The 16,902-nt window shown below is 41.8% G+C and overlaps 1 protein-coding gene across 4 annotated transcripts in view; it reads right to left on the bottom strand.

Annotated features, from left to right (window-relative positions):
* PALM2AKAP2 (PALM2 and AKAP2 fusion) overlaps nt 1-16,902 on the bottom strand; it is a 227,536-nt gene that overhangs the window by 148,780 nt on the left and 61,854 nt on the right. Inside the window, exons 4-6 of one of the 4 annotated variants that reach the window (XM_032981577.2) lie at nt 12,026-12,140; nt 11,378-11,399; nt 3,289-3,390 (exon numbers count right to left, since the gene is read on the bottom strand). In XM_032981577.2, coding sequence (XP_032837468.1) covers nt 3,289-3,390; nt 11,378-11,399; nt 12,026-12,140 — 239 coding nt within the window. Of the gene's footprint in view, nt 1-3,288; nt 3,391-11,377; nt 11,400-12,025; nt 12,141-16,902 lie in introns of those variants that run through there. The other 3 variants (XM_042788051.1, XM_042788050.1, XM_042788052.1) reach the window with 3 other exon arrangements.

The following is a 16,902-nucleotide window of genomic DNA, read 5'->3' as shown; positions in this document are numbered from 1 at the left end:
CTTTATTTTATTCCTTCAATCTTATTATTCACACACAATAGAAAATTTTTTCCTGTATCCTTAAAACAAAGTATTTATCAGCAATGGGAAGTTTATCATGATGTACATCATGACCCCCTGCACTGTTCTAGACAGAAAATTCATTTGTTTCAGTGTGAGCGCATGCTGGCCCCAGCGAGGTGGGCTTCTCTGGCCCCTGGAAGAGCAGTCTGTTAGGCAGCCCAGCCAAATGGAGGGTCTGGCCACCTACATGCTGTGTGCATCAGCTCAGACCTTGGTCAGCCCTGACAGGGCTGGTTAGGTCAAGAGCAACACCACACAGAACCCTGCATGGAACCAGAGAAAAGAGGTGCTGGTGGGCAAAGGAGCATTGATACCTTTGAGACCGAGGTGCTGCTGAAGGCTGGAGTGGACTGCAAATGCAGGGATCTCGCCCTGGCCATTGCAAGCTAGGGGAATATCTCTAAGGACTGGTTTACCACTGCCTTGGGAGGTTTATGGACTAGCTGTGTCCATAGCTGTCAGGACCCTGAACACAGGATGCCCATTTTCACAGCAAAGCAGGGTTATCAGTTTCCTATCTCCCTCCTCGTGCTGAAGCTTTCATGACTGGCCATCCCACAGCAGTTTGAGCAGCCAGGAGGAGGCTGCAGGGGTGAGAGCTGGGCTCTGCCCTGAGGTGTGCAGCAGGAGACTGAGGTGAGGCCAGCGTGGACTGAAACAGGGGAGATTTAGGCTGGAAATAAGGAAAAACACTGTCACCTCAGGGCAGGCAGCAATTAAGCTCTGATGCAGGTTGCTCTGAGGAGCTGTGGCAGACTGCACCATGATGCAGCTCAGAGAGCAGCTGGTATGGATCACCTGTTTGGGACCATTCCAGCCCAGGAGCTGGTGGGCAAGTGCCCTTCAAGTCTCATGCAAACACCTCTGCTCTGAAGACTTTAACCCACTTTATAGAGGCAATGAAACGAAGATGCAGGTGACACCAACAGTCTGGAATTTGCTCTCTTCTAGGTGCAGTTTCTTGGGTGGGGATGAAGTGGAGGAGGAAAGGAAGAGGATTTTGTTTATTGGCTTGGCCCCTGGGCCTTGGTTGAGTGGGGTCTGAACATATCTTGACCTCACCAGGGCTGTTCAGACAGGTATTGTTCAGTAACTTCCAACATTACAGAGGTTGAAATAGAGACTGGCTAGCCTATGGTGAAGATGCTAAAACTGACACACTGGCAGGTTTCCGAGTGACACACAGCTGAAGAAGTAGCATCCTGAGGTCCCCATGAGCTCCCATGCTACTCCTCTTCTTTGAAAAATAAAAGAATTATCTGGGGCATGAATTTTCAGTAAAGGATGCCAATTTTCCTGTGAAATAGTTGAGTGCCATGTTACTGCACATATTTTTAATGCAGAAGAGGGTGCATCTGCCAGGCCCTCCTTGATTTGATGAACAACTTTCATTCAGTAGTGTGCATTAAAAGAACGCTTGTATAGTGGGCCTGAATTCAGAAGCAGGTAGGGAAAATCTGATAGTTAAAACATGTGGACCAGGCCAGATTTAAGACGAGTTGCAAGATACATCTATTTATCTATGGTATGGAGTACTGATAAGTAACAATGTCTTACTTATTAAGAAGACTTTGGGCAATAAGTTCTAGCACCACTTGGAAGACTCTGTCCTACAGGCTGATCTGATCTAGGTGTGGTCCTTGTGTACTTTATGTTTGGCTACTTTGCTTAAGCATTTGACACTGTCAACATTTTATTTTCACCTTTTCTATTGTGATTTCAGCAGCAGTGGTTTTATATAGTGGCCTAACATATCGTTTATGACCAGCCCCAGGGATCACATTAAAGTTACTTGTGCAAGTAAATGCATAAACATACAAGAGTTTCTTAGAAAGCTGTTCGCTAGTGAAGTGCATTGCCATGGGAGAAGTGAGTAACAGAACCTGGCTTATCTGCATGTATGCATAATGTTCACTGTTTGCAGGAAAACCTAGAAGCTCAGCTTGTCAAAGTAGATGAAAAATGAACTAATGTTGATTTCTAAAAGGTCTTTATTTTACCAGAGCTTATTTACTGCAATATGTGTTCTATTAATATAATACAAAACTATCTGATAATAGAGTTGAAACTGAAAGCAGTACTTGAAGATGATGGCCTGTATTCACAAGTACAAGTTTTCTGCACAAGCTTTTATTACAGTGTAACATGATGCAGTGCGCCATGACAATAAGATCCCAATGTACAGACGAAAGGTTCTGGCTTCTGCCTGTTATATGGATTCAGAGGCTGTTCTTAAAAAAAAAAAAAAAAAAAAAAAATCTTAATAGACTGTGAGCTTGTTTTGAGACGGATGCTTACAGTCTACCTCTGAGTACAAACGCTGGTGTCTTTAACCTACTGCACACACATGATACTTTTATCAAGGACTACATGAACAAGACGTCAGGGTCATCTGAACAATGAAAGAAATTACTGTTTTCTTGGTGTTGACGAAATGCCACAAAACACACATTGCTTTTAAGACAGATCAGGGTAAGCAATAGTGAAAGGGAAGCTTTTGGAATGGCTTGCAACAGGACTTTTGAACAAAATGACATATCATGTAGCTGTGTACAGTGTTTTAGCTGCAGACAGTGCTTTGCGATGCTTGTTAACCTGTTCTTCAAGTGAGCCACCTTTCATTCCCACTCCTTGGGATACCTCAACCAGCAATTTGATCTTGAGGTAGGGAATACATTGTTTGGAAAAGAAGGATCTTGAAAATAAGAAAAACATACAGCTTTTCACAATCATGTTGTTACATTTAAGTCACATACTCAATCTGAAAAATAAGTGTTAGAAAATTCTCTGTATGACTCCAACCACAAAACATGCCATAATTCTTCCCACCTTTTCACCAAAAAGAAAGAATGGCATACAAATAAGTATAAAATGACACAAACATGTGAAGCATGTACGAGGTCTTGTGTGTGCCTGTCTGTCTCATTCATCTTAATGGGAGTTGCATGGGCACAACGGAGTAGACAGAACCTTGGCCTAGATACCTTGTATTTGTATCAGCAGAAATGGACGCGTTTCCCATGCTACTTGTATGTAGTTCCACTACATTGTTTTGAGAGTACTCACTGCGACTCAAAAAGCCTTGACTTATTTACAAAATACAAATCAAGCAGCATTTCCTGGCATTTAAATGATATCAGGACACCAGACCCATTAAGGTAATACAACAAAAAAAGTTCATGGCTACTGCACTGGTATTATAACACTTTGTTCCTTGAGACTTACCAGCTACTCTGCTTGCTCCGTCCCACCCAGGAACTGGCTCTGCTGTTCGTGAATAGAGGGTTGGGAGTTCAGGGATCTGGGAGTAAATGTAATTTACTGCATCTGGTGTCAGAGAACAGGAAACAGTTAGATTTGTGTTACGAGCCCCAGTGGCTTCATTGCTTAGACAGCAGAGTGTTGTCAGCCCTGACAATAGTCACTGGAGATTTGTACTAGATAATTGGATCAAAGCAAACAAAATGCAAAGTCACTGTCGTGTGATTGGTGTTCAATAGACTAGCTGAGGCAGGAGGGAATGGGTCCAGATGACTCAAACCTTATGTCAGTTGAACACATAAAATTATCTGTCAGGAGGTTCTGGATTTATCAAGTCCATGACCTTTAGAATAGGGGGGGAGAGAGAGGGAAGGTAAGGAACTAACCTAACGTGATACCCAGAATACGTGACATTTCAAATAGAGATATAAAAGCCCCAAAATGCTGGTGTTGACTGAATTCGATGAAAGGCCAACTCTTTTGCACTGGTTGTTTCCGGTATATCTGAGCCGGCATTTGGCTTTTTGTTCTTAAAGCTGAAATTTAGCTAATAATGAAATCACATATAGATACCCATAGGGTGCCTGCTGTGACCTTCAGTAGGTATCAAGCACTTGCCAGTTCTGCAGTGACATTACCCACTAACAAACCCTGAACTAGTAGAATACTGTCTTAAAGGACTGACTTGTTTTACATTTGAACTTATGGTTGTTTAGCATAAGCTAAATATGTTCTTTAGAAGGGACATTAAAGAAATTTACCAATATTTACCAGGAGATATTTTGTGGATGGGTTAAAGATAACTAGATAGCATATTTTGTTCTGCTAGGATTCAGTGGCTGAGCTAAAAGCATGGCTCAGAAGAGAGATGTGCAAAAACCTGACTTTAAGTTCAGGCACGAAACCAAAAGGAAGAAGAAAAAAAAAAAAAAAAGAAAAATCACTTTCTTTCTTATCAATTGGAAGTGTTGTCAATTTTGCATGGAAACAGTTAAATTTCTGTTCAAACATAAGATATTATCTGGTGTGAAACAGGGCATTCTTCTTCCTCCAAGGGTACCTTGCTGGTACAATGTATAATTTAAGTTGTCAAGCCCTTGGTATGGCCTGGTCCATGTGTCAGGATAGGAAACAGAATCTGCCTTTCTTGGTGCCTCTTGATGTTATAGGCAGACGAGATAGGAAGATCAGCGCAACCATAAAAGTGAACAGATGAAAGGAGAGATAAAATGAAATGTCCTGTTGTAGGCTGCTTGACTGCATCTGGTAAAGGGAGATACTTTAATCACATTCCCTATCGACTAACACCCATCCCCCCAAAAAACTCTATACCTGATGGCATCCTCAGCAAAGACATGATGTACCACCCCTAATTTCAAAGTCCGCTCCTTTGGCAGAAAAACTGGGTCTGCTATTAGTGAAATAGTTTTAGCATCTCAACAGCCTGCAGTGGCCACCAGTGGTGCTGGGTGCAGGAAGACAGTAATCACAGTCCCCAAGACGACACTCCATCCCTCCACAGAGCACTGTAGGTGTTAGTAAGGAGGTCCCCTTTCCCCCTTTCCGTGTCAGAGGAGGATGGCGCAGAGGTGCAGTGCAAATTCATACCAGAAAGCCAGTAAGTTAGTATAGAAGTTCAGTTTGAAACAGACAAATTTGAAAAAAAACAAAACAAAACAAAAAAAAACCTTGGCCAGGGAATTATTATTTTATTTCATACTTCAATGGACATATGGCAGTCTTGGCAAATGGGCTTTTATATTTTCAATGCATAGTGTTTCCTCAAAGTTTTTTATTTTTAGCAGTAGAGTCTAGGAGAAATAATTGTTTAGGACACAGCTGACTGAGCAATGGCTAGCAACAGCTGCTTTCTTTTGCAGGGTTTCTTGCCTCTGATGAGAAACTGGTGTAATGCTTGGTGTTGTTATTCTGGGAAATATCACCAGCAAATGAGCAGGCCATTACTGAAAACCAAAGTAATTTTTCAGAAGAAAGAAGTGGGGACTGTGTTTCTGGGCCAGAATAAGAAGGCACTTTGTGTTCTGAAAATGGCAGAAATCTAGTAATTATTCACCCTTTAGTGTGTACTGCTGGAACAGTAGTTTCAGTACACACTCATCCAGAGACTTGAGTGACAGACCTATCTGTCCACATGTGGGTGTAATCAATGCAGACTTGTGCTGCTTAACTAATCATCCTTACTTCTTTTGCAGTCCATGAGAATAAATAGGCACAGTTAGGGTACAGTTCTCATCCCACGGCACTGCAGAAGGCAAAATCCTTTGCAAGTGTGTGTTTTTCCCCAATGCCTGTACAGGGAACTGAACTGACCATCCTGGCAGCTAGCATTGCTGATGTCTAGCAGCAAGGAAGATCAGTTGTGCAGCTTGATGGCAAAGCTCTCACTTTGATGCTGTACATGTCTGTGGACCTTAGTAAATTGGGGGTTTTTGCCTCCTGTGTTAGGAGACAGTACCTAGGTAAGCGTTAGGTATTGATAATATTTACTCAGTTTAGAAACTTCTCTGGATGTTACTTAGAATAAAATATTACAAGATTAGCTTCAGGACTCCTGACAATCTCTCATTATTGTCATGAGGAGGGAATGCCCCACGATGGAGATTGTGGGGGTGGAATTTTTGTATTCTTTCTTCTGAAGCAAGTGATGCTGCCACATGTCAGAAATGGGGTATTTGACTACAAGAAGTTGAGGATTGGTTCATTCTGCCAGTTCCTGTCTTGTCCCCCTCCAAACGAAACAAACATGCTCATTTCCCTTTATCTTGCTGGCAACAAGGTCTGTTTCATTTAGCACCTTTAAAAAGGGTATGAGAGATCAATTTTACAAGGAGCAGATGAGACGCAAATTAGCATTTTGTTTGCATGAGAAGTAAAACAAAACATAAATTAAAGCATATGAACTGACTGCATTCAATATCTTAATTTCAAACTTTGATGAGTTATTAATATCTAAGGATGCCATAAAGCACGTCCTATGACTTTCAGTACTACTTACAACACACTGTGTTTTAGGACTATGGCACTCTTCCATATTATCAGACAGAAGAGTTCTTAGGAAAACATGTGGGGCAAGATAATCCTTCAAGGGTGCTTACACAGAACTAAACCTTCAGAACTTCTCAGAATAGCTCCCATGCAGAGGCCTGTGGCCTAATGTCAGACAAGCTCACTTACAAAGTGCGAGATTATTTTTAAAAAATCTGACTACCACTAAAATTAATGGTAGGTCGTCTGCGAATAATGGCTCTTGGGACAGGGCTGTTCTACCTGCAAAGCCCTCTGGGGCTCCACCGGATTACATCAGTGGGAACAGAGATTATAACCCTCCCACCATGTTTGTAAAACCACAAATGGAGGTTTAAGCAGGAAGCTTTGCTAAAAGCTGAATAGCCTAGCTCTGACTTAGTGAATTATGTTTTAAACTAACAAACTTGGGGAGTAAGTTCCACAGCTGACATCTGTATATCCACAAGCAACAGGGCGGATGAGCACACCTACCAGAGCAGTAAGGAATGCCCCCCAACCCTCTCCAAAGGCCAGAACACTAAATTCAGCCACCTCAAGTGCATGTATACCAATGTATGTAATCTGGGCAACAAGCAGGAGGCAATCAGAGCTCCATGCCCAGTCTGAGAGAAGTCATAGGAATTTCAGAAAGTTAGTGGGAAAACTCACATAATGGGAAGACCACAACAGATGGCTACAAACACTTTCAGAAAGACTGGAAGGGAAGAAGAGGACGTGGAGTTGCATTTTATGTGAAAGAGAAATTTGAGTGTATAGAGGAGAGCTCTGGAGACCATGCCAGTTCTAATGAATGAATGCCTTTGGATCAAGATTAGAGGGACCAAGGGAGATTTAATGCTAGGTTTCTGTTACTGACATCTCAATCAGGGTGACAAAGCCAACAAAACTTTATTTTCACTGCTCAGGGAAGTATCGGGCCAACAGTGACTTCAGTTAGCCTGACATTTGTTGGAAAATAAAATTGGTGCACTAGCCACCCATCAGGTTCCTGGAATGCAGTGAGGACTCTTTCCTGCTATAGATGCTGGATATGTTGACTAGGACTGGCACATGGCTAGATTTACTGCTCACAAACCAAGAAGACTTACTTGACAAGATAACTAAAAATAACAACCTTGGATACAGTGACCACAACACTGTGGAGTTTAAGATCCTGATGAGCACACTGAAGACCAGTAGTATGACAAAGACCCCAAATTTTAGAAGAGCTAACTTCAACATGCTCAGAGCCCAGATGCAAGGGATTCCATGGGCAGCATCCATGGGGGGCAAAGGAGCTTGTGAGTGCTGGCAGTTATTCAAGAATCCTGGCTGAAAGTACAAGAATGGTCCATCCTCTACAAAAAGAAAGGAAGAAGGCTGAACAAAAGACCACCCTGTCTTAACAATGACCTTTTAGGTGTAATTAAAAGCAAAAAAAGAAGCATACTGGCTACAGAAAGGCAGCCAAATAGCAGCTGAGGACTGCAAGAACCTTGCTAGGGCATGCAGAGGTGGTCTTAGGAAGGATAAGGCTCAGGTAGAACTGGAATTGGCCAAAGATGTCAAGTACAGCAAGAAAGGGTTCTTCAGATATGTGAGCAGAAGCACAGGAAAGACAGACCCATTACTAAATAGGTTAGGATGTGGACTTCAGCAAAGCTTTGACACTGTTTCTGACAGCCTTCTCCTGGACAAACTGACAGGATACAGATTGGGTGAATGCTCTGTGAGGTGGGTAGGAAATTGGCTAACAGGCTGCATTCGAAGGGTGGTGATCAGTAGTTTTTGCTTAGGTGGCCAGAGATGCTGTAATTGTGGCAGCCATAGATGTAAATCAAATTTAAAAGTTAAGGGTTTAAAGGTTTAACTTTAAACCCTATAACTGAAAAACAATTGCTGATGAGTTTTTACAGGGCATATGGGAAGTGACCTACAGAGATCTGTACTTGACTTCTCTGAGGGCATGCTTGTCTGTTTTGCTGTTGGGCCGCACAGCTGATCAAGGTCAGGGAAAACCAGAAGACTCTCTAAGCAATGTGCTAGGAACCATACAATCCAGGCCAGGTTTCCAGAGCCACATCTTTGCCAAATATGGGCTAATACGTAAATTCAAGCATGGGTTTGCGCAAACTGTGGAGTTACTGTAATTATGGCTTCTGTATGTTGGCTGAAGTAGCAGCACGTAGTTTGCATACAGTTTGCCAAAGATTGCAGAGGACAAATTTACCCCTGAGGCAAACTCAGCAGTCAAGGGAGTTACATCAGATCTTAATGTGGCTTTTATTTTATATATACAATGAACCATAAACATACACATATGGAGTGAGAGCTCTTTCCTTTCCAATTGTTCACAATGTGCATGCAGCGTAACACTACAGCATGCTTGGTTTTGACTGTGGATGTGAGCAGCAACAAATTTTGTCATTCCTAGCATCATCTCGGGCCTTGTTTAATGGAGAGCTTGTCAGTGGCAAGCTACCAAGGAGCTGGCAGAAGCATGATTGCAGGTGACAGGGCCACAGCCCCCAGCCTCAGCATTTCTGCTCTGCTTTCTTTTGCATGGTGATCTATGAAGGCAAGTGTGTTCATACTCTGGAAAATGTGGGATTTGTGTTTATTGTGTCTGGATGACTTCAAGGCCAGAAATGCTCATTGCTAAACACATCTGTTTTCTGGGAAGGGTGGGAAGGACACAGAGAGTCACTTGATCAATCACTGGTGCTCACCACCACCTCTCCCGTTCCCTCGCAGCCTTTGCCTGGACCCCTCTGGGCTCTGAACTCCCTCTCGCTCTGCTTTCTGAGCACTCAAAAGCTCTGTCACCACCAAATACATGGCACAGAAACATGCACAGGGACACAATGGTGGGCTAAATCACTTCCTGTACCGTTAACATGTTTAGAATAAAGGGAGGGATGGACAGAGAGCAAACTAATGTGTGATTTATGGTCTTGAAGTCTTTCAAGTGTGGCAGCAATTGAAGAAATTGCCCCAACAGGTCAGTGTTGGTTTGTGTCTGTGTCTTACACAGCCTTTCTGTATTACCCAGTGGCTCCCACCATTTTCCTCTGTGGTGTGTTACAGATGGCTGCCGGACAGATGGCGGACCTCTTACAACAAAGCAAGTCCTACATGTTTTTGAAGGAAGGAAAAACCTACAGTACCAAAGTGTTCATGGTCAGTTCTGTACGTGTTTTCCTCCTGCTCTGATTAGTTACCCTCACTGACTGCTATCAGAAAGCAGCAGAGGACCTGCTCAGCTTTTACTATGTGAAGATGTACGGTCACATAATGCCCGCAGTGGGAGGGCTAACAGGAGAACTTGCAGCCTTGGTCATCCCTCAAGGTGCAGAGTATGGTACTGCTTAGAGGATGACATGGGTCTGCCTCAGTCTACAAGGACCAGCTGCTGAGAGGAAGAGATAAGATATATAAAGCAAATGGTCTAGAAGGGAAGAGGTACCGGTTAACTTAGCTATACTCGCTGCTCCCTCTGCTTGCACATTTATTCCAGAGACACTCTCTTCTCTTTGGCATAATTTTGCAGTTTTTTGTTACCCTTCAGAAATCATGAGTTATCCTTGCTTCTGGCTCAGTCTGTGAGGAAGGGATCCGTTGAAAGAAGGCAAAATCTGGAGAGCAGTGAGGCTCCCCTTGAACTCAATAAAATACTACACTGCTACAAGAAAATACCTTCAAGGAAACTACTGCTTTGTCTTTTCTGCCTGGGGCTTTCTTTGGTTCCCATCTTATCACAACACACATGAAGAGGCAGACCGTGCCTTGCAAGAGTCATAAAAGCTCCTGTGTACTTTGGGCACTAATTCCTGTAGGCACTGTTCCTCTTTTGGAAACTTACCAACAATCATGGTGAAAGTCTGAACAGGTAAAAAATATTTGACATTCTGGATCTTGATGTACTTTGTAGTAGCCAATTTCAAATGCTCCAGGAGGAAGGAAGAGTAAGTTCTTACCATGGAGCATCCTATGTGGAACTTTTTTTTTTTTGACAGTGGGATTTAACATAATACTTGAATTATATTGCTAACAGAAGTGAAAATTTCTGAACTAGATCTCTGAGTCAAAAAGAAAATCCTCTTGCTAAGTAATATTAATCACCTCAGAAAGACAACTTCAAGTCAGCTCAGGTGTTACCTATTAACCTTCCATTGTGTCGCAGTGCTTTAATGTTTGGATCATCCTGCATATTCCTCATCTGTACTCACAGCACAGCCAGGCATGGCTTGAGCTAGTGTTGACCTCTGTATTTTGAATCTTGTTAGTTCAGAGACATGCACTGAGAATGAGTGTCTGGAGCACAGATTTATCTGCAGATGGATCAGCCTGATATCCTTCCTGGGTCCTAAGGGTCCTGGAGAGGCATTTCAAGGATCTCTTTAGATTCCTGGGAACCAGCCATATTATTTGCTCACTCAGACATGTAAATTTACAGCTCATTATTTAGACTGATCACACATAGTGTGACACTGAGTTAATAAACTAGGAATTATTACACCTCATCTACCCCTGTGAGGTTTTCCTTTTGTAAGAATCATCACACAGAAAATACCATTCATCAGTGAAGTAATCTAATGTTAATAATTGTTCTCGTATATTTGGAACAGTCCTCATTGTATTTAACTGTTTATGAACAAAGCATGAGTGCATATAACAGAGAAGATTGACCAAAGAGAGGTGAAAAGGAGTCTGCAATGCAGGGCTATCACATGGTGAAAGGGGTCAATAACACAGAAGTTGTATGATGTCTGTTTTAAGTTATCCATGCTGTTCTTTCCCCTTGTGTGCACATAAGAAGAGGTGGAGCTCTGCCACAGGAATACCGTTTCACCATAATAGTGACATTTGCGCTCGCACTACAGCAATACCAAAGAAAAAGAGAATGGCTCTAGCAATAAATCAGAAATACACAATGAAGAGAACCTCCACTCTAAACCTTTGCAACAAAGCTATAGTAACAACTCTTGTTAAACCCAAAGCTACGAAATAATAAAAAGGCACTTACCACCATCCTGGTGTGAGAAACTCTGTGAAGGGAAAAAATAAGATGTTTGATTAAACCCTTCATATATAGGGCATAATTTGCATCAAGTCTTAGGTTTTATGCTAGGCTTACTCTTATGGTTCTTTCTAATTTTTAAATGGGTAACTGGGGATGTGGCTTGTCAGGTTTAGGTGCCATTAGAGGCTGAAAGAGAGGGATGTGGTGTAACTAAAAGGAGAACCCCGCTGTTTGTTGCAGGCTGTAATGTTCAGGAGTGGTGTTTGTGGTGGATGCCACTATCTCTGGGTGCCACTGGTAGCAGGGAAGTTTGAGATGCCTTTCAAGATCCTGCTGACATCTTTCAGTGTGGCTGAAAGCTCACATTGTTTCCCTGCAGATAAGATAGGGAGATAATCTTTGAAATCCCTCTTCAAAAAAAGCTGGAGTGTGAAGGGGAAATCCAAATAATCCAAGCAAAATAGATCTGACACCTCTATATCTTTTCTAGTCTTGTTGATCCTGGTTTCAGCTACGTGCTCTGCAACTCTCCTCAATCTTCCCCTAAGTCCATGAATTATAACTTTTATTCGTGCTTTCAAACAGAGTCTACTTTGCTAAAAGTCTACCTTGGTTTCAATCTGTGCCTGGATGTCTTTTTATTTTAAATACCTTTTGCAAGTTGTCGAGGGATTTCTCAGTCTCCTTTAGTTTCTCCAAAATTATTTGTTCTTTGGCAGATATTTGGGATTCTTCACTTTCTAATTTCTGTATTTCTTGTTCCAGCCTGTGGAAGACATACAGACATGCACATATACACAAAAATAAAACATGTAAAAATTATGTCAATGAGCCATAGTTTCCTAGGTATTAATTAGCATTTCAAATGTCATCAGGAACAACTTTCACTCTTGTTCACACTGCTCTCCTAGGACATGAAGAGCGTGCAAATTATTTGTAAAACAGACAGAACCATTTAAAAGAAAAACACTAATTCTCTTATTATCCACTTATGCAAAAGCATGTACCGATTAACTAAAAATATACCGCAGTATCCCTTCACCCCAATTCCCGTAACATCTCTCACCTATGCACTTTCATTTTAGAAATCACAGTACGGGATACACCCAAAAGTATGCAGCAATAATTAGAGGAATAGGTGTCTTCTAATGCTTCCGTACTCCAGACAATGAAACTGGAAGCAGTTGTTGGAAGCTGGCCGTGAAACAGTTGTGTTAGGAGTTTCTCTTGAACCAGCACTTTGTTCACTCCTGACAATACCGTTTTGGGATACCCATCCATGCTTTCTACTCTTAATGCATGATACTGGGTAATAAAATATACAGGTTGCTCAGAAAATAAACCTATTTTGCTAGGTAGTGAGCATTCAGCACTCTAATTTCTCTTGTTGAGACCTAATGGAACTCACTTCTTAAGGTGTATTGATTGTGATTTGGGATGCACTTTAATCAGGGTTAGATTCTCCATTACTTTAACTCAAACCTCCTTTTATTGATGTGATTTATGCAGGTGCAGGAATATTCCCTCTTTCCCTATATTTTTATGTATAGCACCACCTTTATTTTCTCACTTTTGAACAAAAAAAAAAATCAACCTGTAATATGAGCTAAGGTGAACACTTTTGAACAAGGATAGTTACCTAAAACTCCCCTTGTCCACAGAAAGAGCTGTAGCTACTCACAGCTTGTTGGACCATATTTTTTTGACTGCAACAGAGCAGCATCACCCAGTGCTTTCCTCCCCCACGGCTACTTGCTCCTGCCTTTCTGCCACTGCTTCTTAAGCGAATGATCTGAGCACTGATCCAGGCTAAAGGGACACATTTTTTTCTCTCTTTTCCAGCCCTGCTCAGCACAAGACTTCATTAACGCTTGTTCAGTCACAAGGCAGAAGGCAAGGAGAAGGTGACAGTGAGCAGGTAGGGAGGGATTGCTCCTTTCAGGGCCTTGGCAGCTTGAGTTGCTTGTGAAATTCATGTGCCTAAATAGAGACACAAGGGTCTAACTTAAGGAACCCATCCGGGAAATTTTTCCCCACTTTCTAATTGTGTAGGGATGTAAGATGTGTGGCACTTGCTGATAACACTTTTCATTAAAGGGCAGCAAAAGTGTCACAGCCTCAAGTTACTGCAGATGGAAAAAGGCAGTTTTTGCTCTCCTGAAGTATGTGAATACTTAATAGTCTCAAACTTGTGGTGGATTGTTGAACTGTGGTTTTTCTCTCTTAAAGGCAACCCCCTCATCTCCAAGTTGAAATGGCTTAATTGCAGTGATTTCCAAATGAACTGTTGGAAAGTAACTGCTTCAATCCACTTAATGTTTTCTCCAAATTAATACAAAAAAACTGCTGATATGGAACAATTTGATACAGGATTATTTTTTCCCCTCATGTGATTCAGGGAGATAGCTTTCAAAAAAACACAGTTACATCTTGATTTTTCTTTCCAGGAAATTTTTAAAAATACCTAGTGAAATGAAAAAAATAATTTGTCACTGAGGTCAGCCATTGCCATGGTCCTACGTAACAAATTTAGAAGTCAACAAGAAGGTGGCTTCTCTTCCTTCCCTATACCTGGGAACAATTAGTAGATCCACATACATTTATATATACATTGCTGATAAAGACATTTGAAATATTCTGCTGTGCTGTCTGGTGAATTTACATTGTGGAGATGGGAAAGTTGGGGTTTACTGTTTTGTTTCTTTTCTTCCCAAGTGAATCACTAAGCAGCATTTTCAGGATATGTATTTCGTAGTCTGGTACATTTTGCTCACTATATGATACAGGAAGAGACTGGAAAATGGGAGTGTGTAGAAGTCAGCAACAACAAAGCACAGAAGAAGAAAGAAGTCTGCTTTTCTTTCAAATGAACTGGACATTAGTTAATAATTTATGACAATGAATACACTGTGAGTACACGCGTGTGAGGCAGCTCATTTGATGTGAGTAAGGTAATAAGCAAGTAGTCTCCCTGTAATTTGGGGTGATCAAAAGTGCACCATTTTTTGTGCACCAGCTCAAAACTGTAGAAGGTCTGTCATTAATTGTTTGGTCTTCCAGAGAGAGTTTGCTTCTAATGCATGCACAAGTGCACTTGCACATGCACACTCAGCAACTGATTTGATTTATATTTTCTTACTTTCTGGCAACTTGTTTTTTTGTTTTTCCTTGTTTAGGTCTCTTTTATCCTCCCCTCCTGGCTCACTTCCACAGTTTCTGCTTCCCTCATGCCAGTCCACCCTCACCATTAAAATGTGCTGGGCAGATGAAACATTATGTTACCTTATTTTGACAAGACATCTTGTTGTTGTGTTTCGATTTTTTTTTTTTTTTCCCCTGAATTCCTTCTTATGTTCCTTTTAGAAGCAGTATTAACAACAACTTACTAATGAGGAAAGGGATGGAGACAAAGCCGCCAGGATTGGGAAGCATGGGTAAAGCTGGTAGGGACAGAGATTTCCTGTGTGACACTAAGAATGTATACAAACTCATCCTATAGGTGAAAACTGCCCTTTTCCCACCAAAATCAGTGCAGGCAGACTGAAAGTCTCCCAGGCCCTATGCAGAATGGGTCTGAATTCCTAACTGTGGCAGGAAAAATACGGATCATTCAGCCAGAATGTTCTTGTTAGATGGCACAGGGATCATATACTGAGCATTAATATCCACAGGAGGTTGATTCATACCTTTTTGCTCAATTTTATACCACTTTATTCTGCACTCTCTAGGCTTAAAGGCAGAGGTAATGCTGCTGAGGTACTGAGGTAACGGAAATACTCAAGGGCACAGTTTCCATGTGAGCTGTTGTATACATTCATCAGTAAACCATCTGGGCACCACAGACCTCACTGGAAAACTTGGACCTAGAGTCTTCACCACTTCCTTTGGGCTGCCTTTTTACATAGGGGCCAACAATGCAAAAATTAAAACCATAATGCAAACTGAAGGCTGTTTTGCACACTTTATTTTTTTTAGTGAGCTTCATATCATCAGAATTGCTGAGTGATAAGAAGAACTGCCTGCTTTTTTGGTAACAAGATACAACAGAGGCATGCAAATTTGGTCTGAAAAACAAAATGTACTAATACCACACTTGTTTTGAGCAACATGCTATATAATGGTTTAAACAGTAATAAATCCCTTCAGAGTGCACATATACACGTACGTGCATATACAAAGTGCTTACATTCTTCCTGTGTAAACCTGTTAAATATTGAATAATGTCCTTTTCTTCTAGCCCAGTTTAAAAAGGATGTGCCTTAATTGTTATTTGACACCTGGCAAGGAAACCTTATAATTCCCTTGTTCCTGGCTTCTTAGCAGATTTCAGGCTGGTGTTTGAAAGACAACCACAACAATAAAGCCAGTTAAATAAACAACTAAAATATCTGGAGTGCTGTAAGGGAAAAAAAAAAAAAAAAGAAAGAAAACGGAGATCCAGATGAGGTAAAAGTGATGTAAACCAGACCATTATTATTGGTGCTTGTTGGCCCAAGAGCTGTCTGATCACTGGGATTTGCTAAACTGTTTATGAAAGCAGAAAAATGGGTCACGGACTCCGGAGTTGCTTTGGCACAGGTATGTACACAGAGCCCTATTCCCCCAAATATCACAGAAACCAACAGGAGATTTTGCCACTCAGAAAGCCAAGCTTGCCTTGCTGATAGGCTGTCTGTCCCACAGCTTTCTTTAATGGGCGGCTGCCATAAGCACCTAAGGGCATAACAGGATTTTCAGGGGGCCTGAGAAGAGCTTCCTGTGTAAGCCAGGTGATCCTCCTGCTCATGTTAATGGTGCTGTTCTGCTATGAAGGGAAAGGAATCTTGAACAGCAGAAGGGATGCTGACTCTTGGACAGCACTTTGCTGTCATTTGTGGGCACCCTGATTCCTTGGTTAGTAAGATTACAGGCTTGTAGGATAATTCAGACTGCAAGTGACCTCGGGAGGTCTCTAGCCCAACCTTTTGCTCAAAGAGGGTTGGCCATGAGATCAGACCTGGACACTTCTTCCAGTTGGCGTTTGAAAACTCTCAATGATAGGGAAAATTTTTTTTTTTTTTAGGCTACTTGAAGGCTCTCTCTCTTATATTCCATAGCTATCAGACATTCCCTGCAAACTTCAGACCAGAATCATTCAGTACTGCAGGGGAATGGGATGCACCAGACTGCTAAAGGAAATCTGGTCTGTGTGTTTGGTGGGATTTTGAACTAACCAGGTGGCCACATGAGCGCAGGCAAGGCTGGCAGTGCTGTTTCTGAGAGGACTGCAGGTGATATCAGTGAATGAACCCTTCCTGCAGTGATGCTGAGATCAGGGACCAAAGGAGCTGTCGGGTAGCACAGAAGACTTTAAGTTAGGTGATGAAAAGGGGAGTTAAGAAAGGACATCTAAAAGGTGAAGAGGCAGAAGGAGAGGTTTGGTACTGTGATATGTGTACATGTACATTTATGTTTAGCACTCAGTACCCAGCAAATATGTCTGTCTATAGGGCTCTGCTTTGCGCTCCAGCCTGAAGGTGATGAATGTG

The sequence above is a fragment of the Tyto alba genome, unplaced genomic scaffold, assembly GCF_018691265.1.
Source record: "Tyto alba isolate M040663 unplaced genomic scaffold, T.alba_DEE_v4.0 Super-Scaffold_13, whole genome shotgun sequence".
Lineage (NCBI taxonomy): Eukaryota > Metazoa > Chordata > Aves > Strigiformes > Tytonidae > Tyto > Tyto alba.
Note: the sequence above shows the minus strand (reverse complement) of the source record. Positions and strands in the feature narration are given on the sequence as shown.